This window comes from Tetrahymena thermophila, assembly GCF_000189635.1.
Source record: "Tetrahymena thermophila SB210 genomic scaffold scf_8254469, whole genome shotgun sequence".
Taxonomy (NCBI): Eukaryota; Ciliophora; class Oligohymenophorea; order Hymenostomatida; family Tetrahymenidae; genus Tetrahymena; species Tetrahymena thermophila.
Window position 1 is genome coordinate 24,050 of NW_002476245.1, and position 18,507 is coordinate 42,556.

The 18,507-nt window shown below is 23.0% G+C and overlaps 4 protein-coding genes across 4 annotated transcripts; 1 reads left to right on the plus strand and 3 right to left on the minus strand. All coding sequences in view use genetic code 6, as the record gives it.

Annotated features, from left to right (window-relative positions):
* Window positions 1-278: 278 nt before the first annotated feature.
* TTHERM_01084180 (C3HC4 type (RING finger) zinc finger protein) lies at window positions 279-4,488 on the minus strand (the record flags this gene model as incomplete). The annotated part of the gene is made up of 6 exons (XM_001030414.2): window positions 279-574; window positions 637-892; window positions 954-1,258; window positions 1,312-3,611; window positions 3,663-3,874; window positions 4,045-4,488. 6 exons carry the CDS (start codon window positions 4,486-4,488, stop codon window positions 279-281), a joined length of 3,813 nt encoding a protein of 1,270 aa, XP_001030414.2.
* Window positions 4,489-5,304: 816 nt separating this feature from the next.
* On the minus strand, window positions 5,305-7,747 carry TTHERM_01084190 (bardet-biedl syndrome 1 family protein, putative; the record flags this gene model as incomplete). The annotated part of the gene is made up of 7 exons (XM_001030415.1): window positions 5,305-5,859; window positions 6,158-6,274; window positions 6,356-6,433; window positions 6,477-6,560; window positions 6,604-6,828; window positions 6,985-7,424; window positions 7,483-7,747. The coding sequence occupies 7 exons, from the start codon at window positions 7,745-7,747 to the stop codon at window positions 5,305-5,307; spliced, it is 1,764 nt and encodes a 587-aa protein (XP_001030415.1).
* A 703-nt stretch (window positions 7,748-8,450) lies between these two features.
* Window positions 8,451-11,773, plus strand: TTHERM_01084200 (intraflagellar transporter; the record flags this gene model as incomplete). The annotated part of the gene is made up of 13 exons (XM_001030416.3): window positions 8,451-8,539; window positions 8,667-8,715; window positions 8,811-8,984; window positions 9,275-9,481; window positions 9,541-9,788; window positions 9,854-9,941; window positions 10,003-10,221; window positions 10,284-10,679; window positions 10,749-10,907; window positions 10,970-11,330; window positions 11,385-11,457; window positions 11,511-11,637; window positions 11,699-11,773. 13 exons carry the CDS (start codon window positions 8,451-8,453, stop codon window positions 11,771-11,773), a joined length of 2,265 nt encoding a protein of 754 aa, XP_001030416.3.
* Window positions 11,774-12,473: 700 nt separating this feature from the next.
* On the minus strand, window positions 12,474-18,038 carry TTHERM_01084210 (hypothetical protein; the record flags this gene model as incomplete). The annotated part of the gene is made up of 5 exons (XM_001030417.2): window positions 17,810-18,038; window positions 15,942-17,582; window positions 15,574-15,893; window positions 13,726-15,009; window positions 12,474-13,607 (listed from the first exon to the last, which is right to left on the minus strand). Exons 1-5 carry the CDS (start codon window positions 17,997-17,999, stop codon window positions 12,474-12,476), a joined length of 4,569 nt encoding a protein of 1,522 aa, XP_001030417.2. The 5' UTR covers window positions 18,000-18,038.
* Window positions 18,039-18,507: the final 469 nt, after the last annotated feature.

Here is an 18,507-nt window from a genome sequence, read left to right on the forward strand (position 1 = left end):
TAATATTTGAACTTTAAAAATCGAACATGACTATTCTTATATAATTTAATTATTTTGAATTATAATTTCCAAAAATTAGTGAAAAATGTTATTAAAACTAACAAAAACTAAAATAAGAAAATAGGTATTTAACATAAATTTTATTTAATTTTCAATATCCTTCTCAGAATTCTGTAAGTAAAAATATTTAATACATACTTCATAGTTATCATAATGTTTTTATATTTTAAATTTTTAGTTTTTTATTAATTTTGCAAATTTATAGTAAGGAATTTCAATCAGCTTATGAAAATTGTATTTGCGTTAATTAAATGTTCTATTTCTTATCCTTCGGCAGAATCATTATTATTTGCTACTTATAAACCATTATTTTCCATTTCAATAGAAATTTACTCAGGTACAGCTGAAGAATTTTAGCTTTAGCTTTAGTTTTAACTTGTAGAAGCAGCATTTTTATTTTGTAATTTATTTTATTTTTGCATTTCAATCAATGTAAAGGCATTATTATTAAGAGAAATTTTACAGTTAGGACATGTCACTGGGTTAAATTGTACTTTTACCCATTCTTCAAAACCTATTTAAAATATGTAAAATTACATGTATAAATAAATAAATATCAAGATAAACTAATTTTACAGTGCTAATGGAAAATATGAGAACAAACAAGGACATAGAGAGGATCAGCTTATTTAAAGTCAACTAAACAAATAGAACATTCTGTATGATGGTACTAATTATCAGTATGATAAGAACTCTTACTATGCAACTTTAAAAGCTTTTATTTTTCTAATCTTTTAATTATTTGCTTTATAGTAATATTATTGAGTTCTGTGTTATCTTCCCAATCAAGGAAATAAAGTGTATTAAACTTTACTCTAATGCAATAAAGAATCTATTATTATTTAAAATAGAGGTTTTATTTCATTCTAAAAATAAATAAACAAACGAACTACCTTGTTTTTGAAGATCAGAAGAATGATCAATAAAAAGAAAATGCTAATTATAACTATTATGCAAATAACAACTATTAGTTGCTTGTCATGGTTAGTAACTGGCATAAATGTGATTGATATTTTAGAAACATCTATCTAGGCTTTTTCCATAAATTATAAAACAAATCTAAACTTTCCTCCTCCAAACTTGATCCATTTTGTGGTAGATTAGTTCAGTGTCATTGGCATTTTCGTTAATTTACATGGCTCAGAATTACTTCTTTCACCTTGAATTTCAGATTCATAACTATGGCAGATTCCTACAGCTATTTAAGTTTTTTAAGAATAATTAAAATAATTAAAAAAATGAATTTATTACTTGCTTATAAACTATCTTTTCCTTAGATGAATCCTTCATCCAAATATATTTTAATTTCATAATCGAAGTCCTAATAAGATTTATCTGTGTTGACATACCAGCTGCAAACTTAAAATTGTTCCACTTAATCATACTCTGCTCCATCTCCATCTTGGGTTTTTATTTCTATTCCTTCTTTGTTATCTCCAAGCTACTTGCTGTCTTTTTTCTTTTGATTTTTATAAAATAAAAACTCTCCTCTATACTTGTTAATATTTTAGGAAAATGGACAGACTTTTTGATGTTTAATAACATTGCAATATTCATATTTTTGATAGTCTAGTAAAGTTTTGCTGCTTTCAGAAAAGTTTTAAATCATGAATTGCTGAAAATTTGTCATCGTAGGCTGTTTATAATTATTCAGTTTTTAGCACTTTCTTTCTATTGGGTTGAAAATACAGAATGGATGGTAGGAGCAACTATAGCAATCCTTGAATTTTGAGCAGAAGTTATTATATTCTAGTTCGCTTTATTTCTCAATACACTCGGTTGCTGTATTTTTTAATTCTTTTTCACTTTAGCTATCTGGAGAATTTTAATCATTATTTTAATTGTTTTATTAGTTTTCTTTATTTTTGTTAAATTGATTTTCTTTTGTTGCTTTATCTTTAGCATCATCTAATTTTCTTATTTTATTATTTGGAGAATCTCTGATATATAAGTTAAAAGACTATTAAGTTTTATTTGCTTAAGCAGCATAGTTTAGAGTCTCTTCTAAATTATTTTGATTTTCATAATTTTAAGAATTTTAGGAGATTTCAACTTCATAAATTTATTTGAGAGAATTTATTTTCAACTTGCGTCTCTATGTATTATCTTAGAATTCTTCTTATATGGTACCTTTTATGTAATTTTAGTTAGAATTTTTTTCTTCGCATTAGTATTAGCACACTGTTTAACCAAATTACTAATTCATGGTTTAATCTATTAATTTTATATTTTGTTCATTAGGTAAATAACTTTTTTGAAATTCTGTACAAGTTTAGCATTGAGGACCTTTAAGTTCTTAGCTAATACAATTATCTTACATATTTATTAGCTCAAAAGTACTATATTTAGCATATTAATCATAAATTCTTTAGCTATTATTATTTATTTTTAAGCACTGTTGTTAATTAATGTTTTTTGAATAAGTTGAAAATTCACAAGGAATACAACCATTGTAAGTGTAAGATGTGATAACATCTGTTTCGTCTATAAATAATTAATTGTTAGGGAAACATATAGGTAGTAAATAAATAGCATGATTACTCGAGAAAATGATATAGCTTTTTGAAGTACTATCCTTTATATATTACAAATCAACAATGTATTCTGAACTTTTTTCATTTTCTGATACTTTATTATATTCAATCTCTTCTTTAGCAAGTGTAAAATTTTTGAAATCGTCCGAATTTATCTAAAAATTTATTTGAATATCTACATTTTACTATATGATGCTATGTAATGGAGTTAGGTATTTTTAACTTTTTTAAAATTCTGAAAGTGAAATTATTGTTTGTATCTTTAATTTACTATTAACTAAGAATATCAAGTATTAAGCAGGTCTGAACTTATTTATTTTAGATTCACTCTAATCAGTGAATACTCGAAGAATAAAATCATTTTGCTATTCATCAATTTAATTTGAAGTTGAATTTAAATCATTTTGAGTTTCTTATAATGTAGAGTTTTTTGGTGAGGTGGAAATAATTGCATCATCTATAGATGTTACAAATTAAACTTTTTAAGAAAACTCAAGTAGTCTATATATACTTATTTAGCTCTGCTTCCTATTGAAAATAGTAATAATGTTTCTATTTATGCTAAAAATGTCAATTTTTGTATCTATTTTAGAAACAAAATGCATTATAGTTTTTTAGTAAAAGTTAATTTAGATTTCAAATATCCAAATTCCACTATTTGTTACTAGGAATGCATTTACTGAGCCTCTTTATTTATTTAAAACTAACTATACATCAAGTATTTTATTTGTTTTCATATTGAAATTAATCTGAGATGTAGAAAATTGAATATCTGATTGCTAGCATTCAAAAGCATAAAAAGATTTCTCAGTATGTATGGATATGAAATGCAGATCTTCATCAGGCGATTAAGTAGGAACTATTAAAATTATAGACTTATTACTTTAATAAGAAATTGAACCAAATGTTAAAATTTTTCTTTTATCCTTTTAAGATTAAGATTGTTAAGTTGAGTTATCTTCCCTTAAGACAGATTCTGGCTGAATATCTTAAGATGTAGTGTTTTCGTCAGACAAACTAGTTATAAAAAATAAAATTTTTTTAAAGAAAGTTTTTAAATTTTTTTACTTCCTTGTAAGATTATTATTGAGCTTGCTCAAGCTATTCTAATCTTCCATAATGTATAATGGATCTTTTGGTCTAAATATACCATCTTCCATTTATTGTAGACATTGCAGAAAAGTAGGAGTAATATAACAGGTCTGATATCCGCTTTAAGAAATTTTCAGTATATTCTATGTTGAAGAAATATAATCAGATATTCTAAGCTTATAATAGCCCTTATAATTAAATAATACAAAAAATTATTTTTTATCCACGAAATATGCTAAATTAATTATCTAAAATTTAAAATAATATGATATTTTCATTCTAAATTTTTTAAATTTAAGCATTTGAATTAACAAAAGCTGAAATAAAACTATTATTTAATTATCAATCAATTGACTACCTTTTCTGTAGCATTTTATGTATAATTAGTAGGCATTTAAACTTATTTGATGCCTTCAATCATGTCCTTGTTTAGTATAAAGAATAATTTGTTGTGGCATTCTAGGCTAGTATATGTACTATCTGCATGAATGAGACATTTTTTTAAAAGATTAGTTTAGTTAAAGTTTTAAGGAGTGCAAATTAAATCTTTGTCGAAGTCTTCTGATTCTTCTATTAGCTTTAACTACTTGTTATAAGATGACAAACATTAATTTCTTGAAGGATAATACTTTTGCTCTATGCTATGGTAGTAAATAGTGTTGTTTGAATAAAATAATTAATCCGGACTTTTGAGATATATTTAATTGATTTGTATTGGTTTTATATCTACTTTTTCCTATCCAAAGATAAAGTTAGTATAAAAAAATATAAGAAGCAATAAGCTATATGATAATGAATACATTTTATTTTCTAGCTCTATTCTTTTTTTGCTTTAAATAATTTTAAAATCTTTAAAAAATGCTTAATATTTTATTCAATCTTCTGTTTATTATACTTTCGCTAATTAAAAATTTTAATTTCTTGATTGAGTTATTATCAAATAACTTTTTAAACATAATCTTTTTTATATAGAACTTTAATTTAATTATTAGGATCTTATTATTTTTTTAAATTGCTGCCATTTAGGATTGAAAAAAATAAATAAAACAAACTATTTATTAATAATTAATTGTAAGGATAATTAATTCCTGATCTTTCTTCGTCTTATATTTTTTGATTACTAGAAGTGGTTATTATTTTAAAAGTGCAATAAAAAAGTGTATAATTTTAAAATTAAGTATAACCTCAATGATAAAGAAAATAAAAGATTGATAATAAACCAAAATATATTTAAAAGTTTAGCATTCTTGCTTAATTAAAATCATTTTATCACTGATTTACTCTAAAAATTAAAAATATTACTTAATTCTGTGAGGAGTTTTTAAATATCAACCAGGAGTTTTGCTTATTTGTAAACAAAATTGTAGATCAAAGATAGGTTATATTATATATATTTTAGAAAATTTAAATAGTTTATTTATTGTTAAATTGATTAGATAAAGTACAAATGCTGATGAAATAAAATACTTATCTTGAATGAATAAATATATATTACATTTTTATAATTTATTTTACAATTTATCTATTTACTATTTTTTAAAATTTTAATTAAAATTAAAACATAAATCTAATGACAAGCAAGCTAAACTAATTAATTAATCAATTAAATATCGCTTATTCATTCCCTTATTTCTGATAATGGTATTTGAATTATTGCTCCTATCAAAGGAATTTGTTTATTTTTTTCTGTGATGATCACTTTTATTTAATCAGAAGCACCGTTTTAATCTATACTTAAAATTTCAGTGCTAACTGGGAAGCTTACATGTGGCAATAAAAATGGAATATTGTTGACAGGTTTAACAATTTTGTATAATTTTTAATCGTACATGTAAGTCATTACAAGATTTTAAAGACTTTGATTTCCCAAATTTTCAATCTTCATTAAAATCTTAAAAACAGGTCCTAGTCCTTAAATATCAGCTTATATACGTAAGTTAGATGAAGTGTTAATATTTCCACTATTAACGCCTATTTGGTTTTCTTCTAAAACTTTAAGATAGGATTAGGCTGTTTTTAATCTTAATTTCAGTAAATCTTTTTCTAGACATCTATAAATAGGAACAGGATTATTTCTTTCTCTTTCAGTCTATTCCACAAATAAGTTAGTTCTTTTTATTTTTAATGGGCGTTCCTCTTCGTCATTATGCAAAGCATTTTAGCTCATGAAGCTCTAATATTAAAAAAAAGTAAAAAACGAATTACTTTTTAAAGTTTTTTTAAGAAAATAAATAAAATTAAAATTAATTAAAGTAACATTTAAAAAATTTATATTAAAATTATTATTTTTATTTTTGAAATAAATTGAACCAAAGTCATGTTTGTTTGAATATATTGCTTGAATTCGTTGATTACAAATCTAAAAACAAATCCAAAAATTAATAAAATATAATGACAACCAAAGTTAGGTTAATTTTAGAAAAAGTAATTAATTTCTAAAAAAGTAAATCTATAATAAAAAATCTTCATACTTAAAAACTGAATCCTCTTTGTAGAATTCTAATATCTATTCCTTTATTCTTTAAAATCATAATTAAAACACCGTCTTCTCTCCCAAACATACCGAACTTCATTCCTTAAATCATACCCTAATTTATTTTACAATTGATTACTATATTTTTATTGAATAAATTTTTATTTATAAAAATTCTTGTCAAAAAATGTTTTACCTCTATGTTTAAAATATGAACTAACTGCTTTCCTTCATAAATTCTCAGTTCTTAGTTTTCTAATCCCATTAAATAACCCTAAAACACATTTATTTATGATATACTTTTAAATTAAATTTACTAATGCATTTTTAGCTGATCCTGCTTACATGCCTTCCAAAGCCACTATTCCTGAGTTAACTTTAAAGCTAAACTGTTTTGAACCCTAAAAAATATTTTAATAATGGTACCAAAAAAAATATGCTTACCTTATAATTGTAACAAGCAATAGTTTCATTCATAGTTCCAACTACTATTGAATTATTGACAAGTATTGATTGAACAGGTTTAGATAATAGATCGATTATTATTGGCTCATGTTACCCATTTCTAATAAATTATATTTAATTATCTCTTGTTGTAATTATTATTCTATTATCGCCTTGTAATATGCCTGTACAGATAATAGATGTAGGAGCACTAGCTATTTCATACTAATTTTTAAGAGTAAAATATAATCAATAAATAAATAAATATAAATCCTGATTCTTGATGAGCTTTAAAATATAATAAATAGATAAAATCAATTTAATAGTCATCATTATTATACTAAATTCTTTAAATGACTGTATATATAATAAATAGCTTACTGTTTTTTAAATCTACATACCAGCAGAGTCTAAGATATATAATTTTTTATTCTCAGTACCAATAACTAACTAAGATATTGCTGAATCACCCTCTTGGTAAGTATTTATTTTTGTTAAGCATGTAGGTGTATCAACTAAATTTAACATATCAATGCCTCCTGATAAAAATTACTTAATTAATTCTTATTACTTAATAGCCTTAGTTTAAATTAAAACATCAAGAGCTTTTGATGATAAACTTATATTTTGTTCATTCCTCAATTTATTCCATTAATCTATCATTTTTAGTTAAACTTCTTTTGATCCTTCTTAAAATTACTACCAAACTTCTAATTCTTTAGGATGTATTTCGATTTTAGGGAGAGGGAATTTGTACCTTGGTTAGTTATTTTGATAAATAAATATATATCCATCAACAGCAAAACACAAGCATGGAATACCTTGACATAAACATATAAAAAAAAGATTATAAAATTAATTGTTTGCTTATATTATTACCTGAAAATTAACTTTGTTCTGGATAAAAAGAGCTTACTGCAATAATTTACTCATTTACTTCAATTTAGAATTCTACATTTATTCCTTTATATCCTAAAATTTTATTTGTTGCAAAATCCCCTACTATTAATCTGTTCTCTCCATCTCTTGTTAATGGAATTAAATCCATATTATTATTGAAGGCATTAATTTTTGCCACGGGATCCCTATAACCATTTAGCCAAGGGTTAGATTTATCAGTAAGTAATATCTTAGACTTAGACATTAATTATTTGTTTCGTGAATCTATTCAAAATTTATATAAAAAACTTTAATAATAAATTAAGATATTTAATTAATAACAAAGAAATAAATAAATAAATAAAGTAAAAGTTTTGTTATTTTCATTAAATAAATGTGAATAATTCCATAATTCTAAAAATTAAATATAAAATCAGTGAATTGAATTAATTAATTAATAAAAAAGTTTGAAATATAAAATATTTTTTGAAAATTTTTAATCTCAAATTAATTTGCTTCATTCTTGAAAAAAAGTTAGTTTTATTTTTTAATTATTTTATAAATAGTTTTATAGGATATAGTAAAATCTTAGAGAGATGGTTAGATTTTGTTAGATTTGGTAAGCAAATGATATTCAAAGATCAAAATCATTAGTTTTTAATTTAAATTTTCGAAAAAGTAAAAATTTAATTAATAAGGAGAATACAAGGGCAGATGAGGAGAATTTAATTTTTTATTATGAATTAGGTATTTATTTTAATTGATTTGTTTAATTTTTTGAAAAAATACTATTTATTCATTAAAAATAATTTGATAATTAAAAATACAACATTTTCAATTATAAAATAAAGTATTGATACTTAAATAATCAAAAATTTCTTGAAAAAACAAAGAAATAAATAAAGAGGATTCGAAAAATAAGCTGATTTCCAACCATTAAAAATTGAATTTAAAGCACAAAATATAAAATGAAGTTTAAGGTTAAGAAGAATGACATTTAAAAACATTCAGAAATAGTGAATGATATTGCCTGGACAATTAACAATGAGTTATATAGGTAATCAATCTATCTATCTATTATCAATCAAATAATCTTTCTACTGAATATTTTGATTAACTATTAGCGATCTATATAATTTACAATATAACAAATATAATGAAATTATTTCTTTATCAAAAAATAGTATTTCTGATGATAACGTCATTTACAAATGGGATTGTAATACATTATAGGTAGACAATTAGCTTTTATTTATAGTTTCTCATTTTTAAATATATTATTAGCTAATTAGTTTCAAAATTAAGTATTTTTCATATTTTTAAAATAGAATGAAAAATTCTTTGAATTGGATAGTTTCCCAACCGCTATTGATTGGATGCCAGCTGGTAATAAAGGATTTAATGAGACTGTTGCTATTGGATTTAGTGATGGAAGTTTTAAGTTGATTTCAAGACTAGGCAAGCTAGAAAAAGAATTCAAGCAAGCTCATAAAGATGCTGCTGTAAAATAAGCTTTTTTTATATAATAATGAGACTAAAAACTAACCCATACTTTATTTATAAGGCTAATTTGGTTTTTAAATTTAAAATAATAATTTAGTGATAGCAATTATTTAAGTTTTAAAATAAATTTAGAGATAAATCAATAGATAAATATTGAAGCAAACAAATCTTTAAATAGAAATATTAATTATTAAATAAGCAAAATATATAAAAAATTTAACAGTTAAATTTTTTAACAAAATATTTCAGCAAATAATTTTAAATAAATATATTAATTTTATTCAAATAGCTTATTACTCTAAAATGGAACCATGATGGTAGTGAATTTGCTACTGGTGGAGAAGATGGTTCAATTAAGACTTGGAGCAAAACAGGTAATATTAGAAGTAATAGTTTAGCTCAAATTGATAAGCCAATTTATTGTTTATGCTGGAATCCTGACAGCAATGCTATTCTCTACTCTTCTGAAAAGAATATTTATGTTAAACCTCTTTAAGTAAATTAAAAAAAAAAAATAATTGCTTTATAAAGTTTTTATTCAAATAATAAATATAGCCAGGACAAAAAACTATTTCATGGAAAGCTCATGATGGTGTAGTTTTGAAAGCAGATTGGAACGCTTGCAATAATTTAATTCTAAGTGCCGGTGAAGACTGTAGATACAAAGTTTGGGATAGCTACGGAAGATGCCTCTTCAGCTCATCTCCATATGATTACGTCATTACCTCAATTGGATGGGCACCTAATGGCTTATACTTTGCTGTAGGTGCTTATAATATGTTCAAACTTTGTGATAAAACAGGGTACAAAATTTATATTTTATCTATTTTTAAATCGTTTTTATAAAACTCTTTTGAATTTAAATTAGTTGGACATACTCTTTTGATCGTACTGATTCTGGATCTTTACAATCAATCAAATGGTCTGCTGACAGCACTATTTGTGCTGCAGGTGGAGTAAACAAATTATTTTATATATAAATAGTCTTAAAAAATAAAAATATTTTAATTTTTACAGGGTTTGGGACATGTACTTTTTGGATATGTTGTTGAAAGATCTTTAACTTATGAAAACTTTGAAATTAATTTAATTGAAGACAACAAGATAACAGTTACAAATCTAATTCATGAAAATATTGAAGAACTTAACTTCACTGAAAGAGTTATCAATCTCTCTATGGCTTATGCACATTTAATTGTTAATACACATTCTCAATGCTACATTTACTCATTCTAAGTAAATAAATAAATTCAAATAATTATCTATAATCATATTAAATGAAAAATTATTTAAAATAGAACTGGAACACTCCATAAATATTTGATATTAAAGAAGCTGTTTCTTTAATTATTTAGTCACCACGTTACTTCTGCTTGGTACAAGCAGTTTCTGGAATTGTTGTATACAATTATGAAGGTAAAAAGATTTCTAATCCTAAAATCTAAGGCATTAAATTCGAATTGCTTAACTCTTAGAAACTCTCTATTAGTCAGGATGTATTAGCTATTGTTGATGGTATTAAACCAAAAAATATTAGTTTTTATGATATTGCTTCAGGTAATAAACTCAACTTCACTTTAGACCACTCTCTTGAAATACTTGAAATTCATTTGAATAACTCGGACTAAGCATCAGATAGAAAGATTGCTTTTATTGATTCTAATAGAGATTTTTATTTATCTCCCGTCCATAAAGTAAATAAATAAATAAATTCAGATTTTGAAATTGTCAAATTTAAACATTTACACAAAAATAAACAATAGAGAGATTTAATCAAACTTACTTCTATGGCAGATAGTTTCTTGTGGAATGATAAGCATGATATATTATCTTGCATAGCAGATGGAAGGCTTCAAACTTGGTACTATCCTAATGCTATATATGTTGATAAAGATTTGATGGATCTCTGTAAGAATACAAAAGTAGATTGATTGATATTTATTCTTAAATTTGTTTTAAATATTTATATATGAATAATAAAAAGGAAGCCGCAGAAATAGGTAGAATGAGCTAAATGATTAACTTCAATGGCTCTTAAGTAATTTTAAGAAGAAAAGATGGAGGATTGATCACTCTAAATATTTCTCCTTATCCAAGCATATTGTTTGATTTCTGTGAAAAGAATAAATGGGAAAAGGCAATTAAGCTTTGCCGTTTTGTTAAAGAGTCCTCTTTGTGGGCTTGTTTGGCTGCTGTTTCTCTTCACTCACGTGAACTTAACACAGCTGAAATAGCTCTTGCATCAATTGAGGCTGCTGATAAAGTTAAATATATAGAGTATATTAATGAATTACCATCTGATGCATCTAAGTAAGCTGCCTTAAGTGTATACTTCCATAAGAATCGTAAGATTTCTAATATTCTATCTTAAAATATTAAATTTAAAACTTAAAATATAGTTGAAGCAGAGTAGCTCTTGATTAAAAACAAGTTAATTTATAGAGCAATTAAACTTAATATTAAACTATATAAGTAAGATTCATTTTTGGGAAATTATTTAGTAAAATGTAATTCGAATATATTAGATGGAATAGAGCCCTAGAATTAGCAGAATAAAATAATTAGTTTGTAGATATGGTATTAGGTTACAGAAAAAGATACCTTGAGTAAGTTAAAAAAGAAGAGACAGATAAGAAATTCTTGCAATTAAAGGTATAGCTATAACTTAAAAAATTTTAAATAAATTATATAAAATTGAAATTAATATATAAAGGTTGAAGTTAATTGGCCAGATATAAAAAGCAGAATAAAAGCAGAAAAAGAAAGAGAAGCAAAACAAAAAAGATGAGATGAGAGAGGCATTTTAGCCAATTTAATAATTAATAATAATTAAATAATAACATCTAAAGATTTAATTAAATTATCAAAAGAAAGATATAAAAAAAGAAGACTTATTTTGGATTTGTTTACATCAAATACTATTAAAATTAAACTTAATTAATTTAAATATATTTTTCATTTACATTTAGCTAGCTATAATTGTATTTTATTTTAACAATTTAAGTAAGTTCTTCTAAAAATTAATTTTCATATCATTTAATTGCATAAGAGATTACAAAAGTTAATTATATTAGGTGAAACTCACTCATTTTTGTTTTTGAATATTTCTCTATTATTTAACTTCAACTTTTAACATAACTTGAAATTAATTATAAGAATTTATTTTTTTTATTTTTAATAAATGTTTTTCTTAAAAAAAATAAATAAATAATATGCTTTAATTTATTGTTTTAATTTTAATTTGAAAATATTTTTTCAATTTTTTTTGTTAAAAATAAAATATTAATTTATGATTTAATTTAAATTTTTATTAAAAATAAGATAAATACTCTTATTAAATATTTCTATTTATTTTTACAGTTTATTTATTTATTTTAATTATTTTTCATAATTTTTAGATTTTCTGCTTTTCAAAATATATAATTAGTTAGTTTGCTAGTTTGCCAATTTTATTATAAATTAGTAAATTTTATCATAATTAATTTTGCTCAAAACTTTTTACCAAAGATAAATTATTTTTAATTTAAAACTGTTGGAAAATAAGTTTAAGTAGCTGTTTAAAAGTCTAGATTTGCTTATTTAGTATTAGGACTACCTAAATAATTTACGGGAGTACCCAAATTAGAATTTGGTAACTTATTTTAAGGAATTGATGCTGTATTAGAATTTTAAAAATGATTGAACCTAACATTTTGGTTCATTAATGTATTGTTAGAATAAATCTAGTTATTTTGAATAAACATTTACTATTAATGCTACTGTTGTTATTATTATTATTATTATTATTATTATGGCTATTATGATTATGGGTAAATTATCATTTATTAGTTGTTATTATTGCTATATAGTTATTAACCTGAACTTTATAAATATTAGTTGTTAATTTAAGGAGTATTTTGCTGTTAAATTAATTATTATTATTATAATTATTATTGCTATTACTACTGTTGCTACTATTATTGTTGATTTCCTAAAAGATTAATAGCATCGGAAAATTTATTAATTGTATTTGCTTTTGCATTATTATTGTTGTTTTGGAATTGATTAAATCTTTGAGAACTGTTTGGAGATAAAACTCTATTAGTATTAGTAGTGGGAGTTTAAATATTATGCTATGGGCTAAGAGTATATGCGTGTTAATGATGAATAGGGGATGTAGCTCGTTATATGGAGGTAAGATTTTGTTAGCTTGTTTACTGATAAAGAGGAGAAGGATTTTTAAAGTTTTATTAGGCATTATTTGTTGCTTAAACGAATTTATTTTCAGCAACTTTTTGATGTAAATGCTAATTTTATTAATTTAAAGTCTTTTAAGACTGATATTATGTGTTTTATTTTGAGTTGGGTTAACTGTTTTATTGCTGATTCTTTTTTTAATTAAACAAATCCTGTATTATCGCTGTGTTATCTTTGCAAAAAAGCATAAAAGCTTGCAATTTTTCAGTTAGTCTTTTAGTATTAAATATTATTTATTTCTATTGCTATTCAAATTATTCATTTTTTCTATGGTTATTTTATTCTAGAACTTGATCTTTAGTAAAATTGTAATTATCGCTATTTGTATTATAGCTATCAGAACTATCAGGAGATTTTTCGTTTGGAGAACATGCAAGTAGTTTGTTCTTTTTTTAAAAAATATTATTTACATTATTTTATTTATTTAAAGTAAAAATATTTTCTAAAAAGAGTTTGTTTAATTAAAATTTTAATATGGTATTATGATATTTTAAATTAAATTACGTTTAAAGAAGCTTCTGAAGAAAATGCTGTTTTTAACTTATAGTCTCCTTTGTTTAATAGTTCATAGTCATATTTAGGTAAGTTTAACTCTTAGTTAATATTAGTTTCTTTTTATAATTTTATATTAGCAGAATGGGAACTAAACATATGTACTTGCGAATTTTGGTTATTTATTTGGTTATTAAAACCTGTTCCTTGAACCTGACATAAATCAGAGCTAGATCTAAACTATTAATGTTACTTTTTAGGACTCATTCTCATTTTTAAATATAATTAAGTTGAGGATTCTTCAATGCTTTGTCTTTTTGATTGTATTTAGATAGCTTAAGTGGAATGGCTTTGAATAACCTAGTCTTTTAATCTCTTTAAAGTAGAATTCTTAGATGAAATAACAAGTGGAGAATCAGGGTAATTATAATCATTAGTTATTGGATCATCTTTCTAAGCATTTTAAATTTCTAACTAATTAATAGATGTTCTGCCTTCTTGCTAGTTTTAAGCAGAAAGTTGTGAATTAAAGGTGGGTTTGTTTTATTCAAGATAAGCAACAACGCTGATAGTGTTATTATTTCTAGCTTGAGAATTATTTTATATTTTAAAATAAGCAGAGTCTTCATAAGTTAGAAGCGGCATATAATATTACTTTTTTAAAGCGGTATTATAATTATAAACTATTTTGATTACTTTTTAGTTATTAGCAGAGAACTTATTTTTTAAATTGCTATAAACAGTAGTTTCTATTTTGTTGTCAAGTAAATAATGAATTTCAATAACTTTATTGAGTGCATTTGACAGCATTGGAAGAAATTCAGGTTTTATTTCAAACCAATTTTATAATATCATATGCTTAAATTATTAAATTTCATTACTAAAATCTTTTTAATTGCAACACTGTGCTATTACTTACTTCATTATTTGAATTAATGCTTCACTAAAAGTTGCATCATTTGTAAAGTAATATAGGAATCTTTCAAATAAACTCTCTTTTGATGAAGTATTTTTCATCTAAACCAAGTCATACATGACCTTTTTGTAAGATTCTTGGAGATTCTATTCTTATATATCTTTAAGAGGTATAGAATATAACTATATTCTCTTTTGATTTACCCATTCATACATATCAAACAAAGATAAATTATAAATATCTAAATTTTCTTGCAAAATCAGCTGATAGAAATGTATGATGATTAATGATTTGAAAAAGGTCTAATCATTAAAGCTATCTTAGTAAGCAAGAATAACAAGGTTTTAATCAATTTTATTTATTTAATCTTAACTATAATTCTTTTTTAAAAATTTTTATTAATTTAAATTTCTTCTTAAAGTATAAATTTTAACTAAAGTATGAGTATAATAATATTCAAGAAAGTTATTTATTTATTTTAAAAATATTTAATGTTTCTAATAAAATTATTTAGTTCATCCAAAAAAACACTTTGAATTAATTTGAAGCTAAACTAAAACAATTGATTGCTTAATAATAAGAGTTTTTGACTTTGAGAAAAACTAGATAAAGTTAGAATAATTTTTAACATTTTAGATAAACAAAAAATTAAATTTTTGTAAATAAAAATGTTTATTCAAAAAAAAAAGTTAATTTAATAAATTAAATTTTTTAAATATTTTTAAATCTAAATTCTTAATTATTGATTTTATTACTAAAATAAAAATTAATTAAATTTTGAAAATATTTTGAAGCCTAAATAAATTTTTAACTAACTTATTCATTTATAAAATAAAAATGAATAAACTAAATTTGAAAATATTTTGAAGTCTAAATTTTCAACTTATTCATTTCGGCTAAAATAAAAATTAATTAAGTTTTTAATTTATTATTGAATTAATTACCTTGTTTTCTTGAATAAACGATTGGTATCTATATATATTCCAAAATTAGTTTTTTTCAGGATCAGTAGTATTTTTTAGATAAGAACTACCTTTAAAAGCATCTAAATTGGGTTTATTATTTTAACTCACAATTGAATTTTTGTATTCAGATTCTCTTAAATTTCCTTTATTTACAAAGATGTTCGGATTTGTAGCAATTCTTTCACTTTACTAACCTGTGTTAAACCTAAATCCTAAATTAAATCCACCTGAACCATAAAGCCCACTACTACTTTAACTTGAATTATCTTATATAAATTACCTGAATTATTCTTCCTATTCTGTTTAATATAATAAGTTTTAATTAGTTAAATAATTAATTATTTTACTTTCTTCTTATTTATTAATTGTTTGCTAAAAATTATTTTTCTGTAATTTTTCTATAATTGGATTGTCTGGAGAAATAGCTCTCGCTTTTTCAGTTTAAAAATCATAATTATAAGGATATTTATCTAGTTTAGTCAGAGAGTATCTATGTTCATTATATTAACTATTATATTAACTGTTATAACCCTTTATGCTTTCTCTTTACTAAGTTTAGGTAGTTTCATCTATATCTCTACTCGTTTTGGGTGCATTATATGTTAAGAATTTGTGGTGCTGGTGAATTTAATGGACATTTGATTTCTATTACTACTATGCTTATGTTGCATAATTTAAATTTATACCAAGTAAATTTTAGAAACTGTTGTCTTATTTTTTACTTATAAAAGTTTCACTATTTTATTTGTATATTTATAAAGTAGGATTAGTAAAAACTTAACTATTTTTTGTGGTGGCATTTTATGATAGCACTTCACTACTGCCTTTAAATTGAGATTAATCATTGTTATTTGAATTTTGTTATAAAATCTAATATTTATACTAAGAGCTTTCTCTAACTCTAGATGGAGAGTTCATATTTGATACATGCTTATGATCATTAAATTAATTTTTTATACTTTTTGTAGTAAATCTGCTGCTTATTTAACTGTCTTAAGTATTAAGTCTAGTTGAGAAATTTGCAGAAGACAAATTTTAGTTGTTCCCAAGACTATAATTCTGAGCTAAATTTTAATTGGTTTGAAATTTGTTACTGTTACCAACTAAAGCAGCATGTTTATTTTAATTTAGATCGTTTTATCCATTTTATGTATTTTAATTTGTTATTTATTACTTAGGTGAATAGGGGAAGCTTGAAAATTTTTGTAAATATTGAAAAGTTTTCCCTTAATCATCTACATTATTTGTAGGTATCACAGATTTTAAAGATTAATATTTATATTAAGGAGACTAAGTACCATCTATACAATTATCTTCATCATCTGAAAAATTTTCCCAGTTTTTTCTTTGGTTGTTTTATATTGATTGGTACTTACTTGCAAATGAAGATGTATTAATTATAGTCTTGTAATTAGCATTTTAACTCTCTTAATTAGTTGATTACTGCAAATTCGAGCTACTTTATTATTGATTTCCATTTAATCCATATGCAATTAGTCCTTAAGTTTTAATATTTTCATTTTCAGTTATCACTTTTCTTGTAAATAATGAATCTGTAGAAAGTACTTTTTTCAAACCATACTAAATATCTTCAATTTTTTTATTCTAATGATGATCAACCTTATTCAGATAAGTGCTTCCAACTTAGCTTAAGATATTCATATTCTTCGTATCATGGCTAACATTTGCAATTCCACTAGTATATTAAGAATATGATTAATTCTAAATTGTATTCTGCTTATTTTCCGTTAAAACATAGTCTTATCTTACTGAAAAATTTCCATACTTTATATCATCATACCCCAAGCTACTATTTTATTTACCTTATGGAGATAAAAATGGGAAACGATTGCGCTCTTTCTAAGGGCTTTCTCTAGGAGAAAGAAACTTATGCTAATTATAATGATGCATTCCTCCTTCATTCTTTATATATTTATTTACCAAATCCTACTATAATATCTTCTACTATTAACTGTCGTTCATTCTTGCTATTATTAATAAAAATGATTTAATCCATAATTCAAGTGATTATATAAAGGCTAATAATTAAATAATCTTTTTATTATACCTAAAATAATTTTTCAATTTATTATTAAGGATTAATCAACTTTATGCATTTTTGAAATGTATCCATTTCTTTTGAAAAATTTATAACATATTTAGCATATTTTGGTAAACAATCCTATTTGATTATTGAAATATAAAAAATAGTTACGTTGAATATTGTTAAACTCCTAATTGCTTAAAATTTCGCTTGTCCTATTTGTAAACCCTATTTTAGAGTTTTGGTTTTATACAGAGCTTACTCTGTCTCTAAATTTTGTTTATATTTCTGAATCTACTTAATCAAAATTTTAAAAATTTAAAATATTATCATTCATTTTTTTTGAAGAATCTAACAGCATATTATTTAATTTTTCTTTTATTTAAGAAAATATAAACTTAAATGTGTTTTTGTAAATTAAAATAAATGTTTGTTTGTATAAATGTTATAGTATATACTTTTTTATTTTAGTGAATATATTGCTTGTTTGTTTTGCTTTTATATTCAACACAAAAAAATACGCATGAAATATTTTTGAAAAATCTAAATGCATTATAGTTTGGTGAAATACAACACTGCTAAATTTATTTATTTATTTCATTTAAAAATTAAAAAGAACATTTAATCTAGAAATAAATTGATTAGTTTTTTTTGTGTCCAATTTCCTGAAAAACTGAAAAAGAGATTTAAAAGTATTTATAAATTTAAAACATCATTTTAAATCTAAAATAAATTTAATTATATCTTTCTCTTAATTGATATACATAATTCAAAAACGATTAAATATTATCAATTAATAAGTAGCTAACAATTATATGGCAAATTAATAATTCAATTAATATTTAAAATAAAATTAATAAAAATGAATG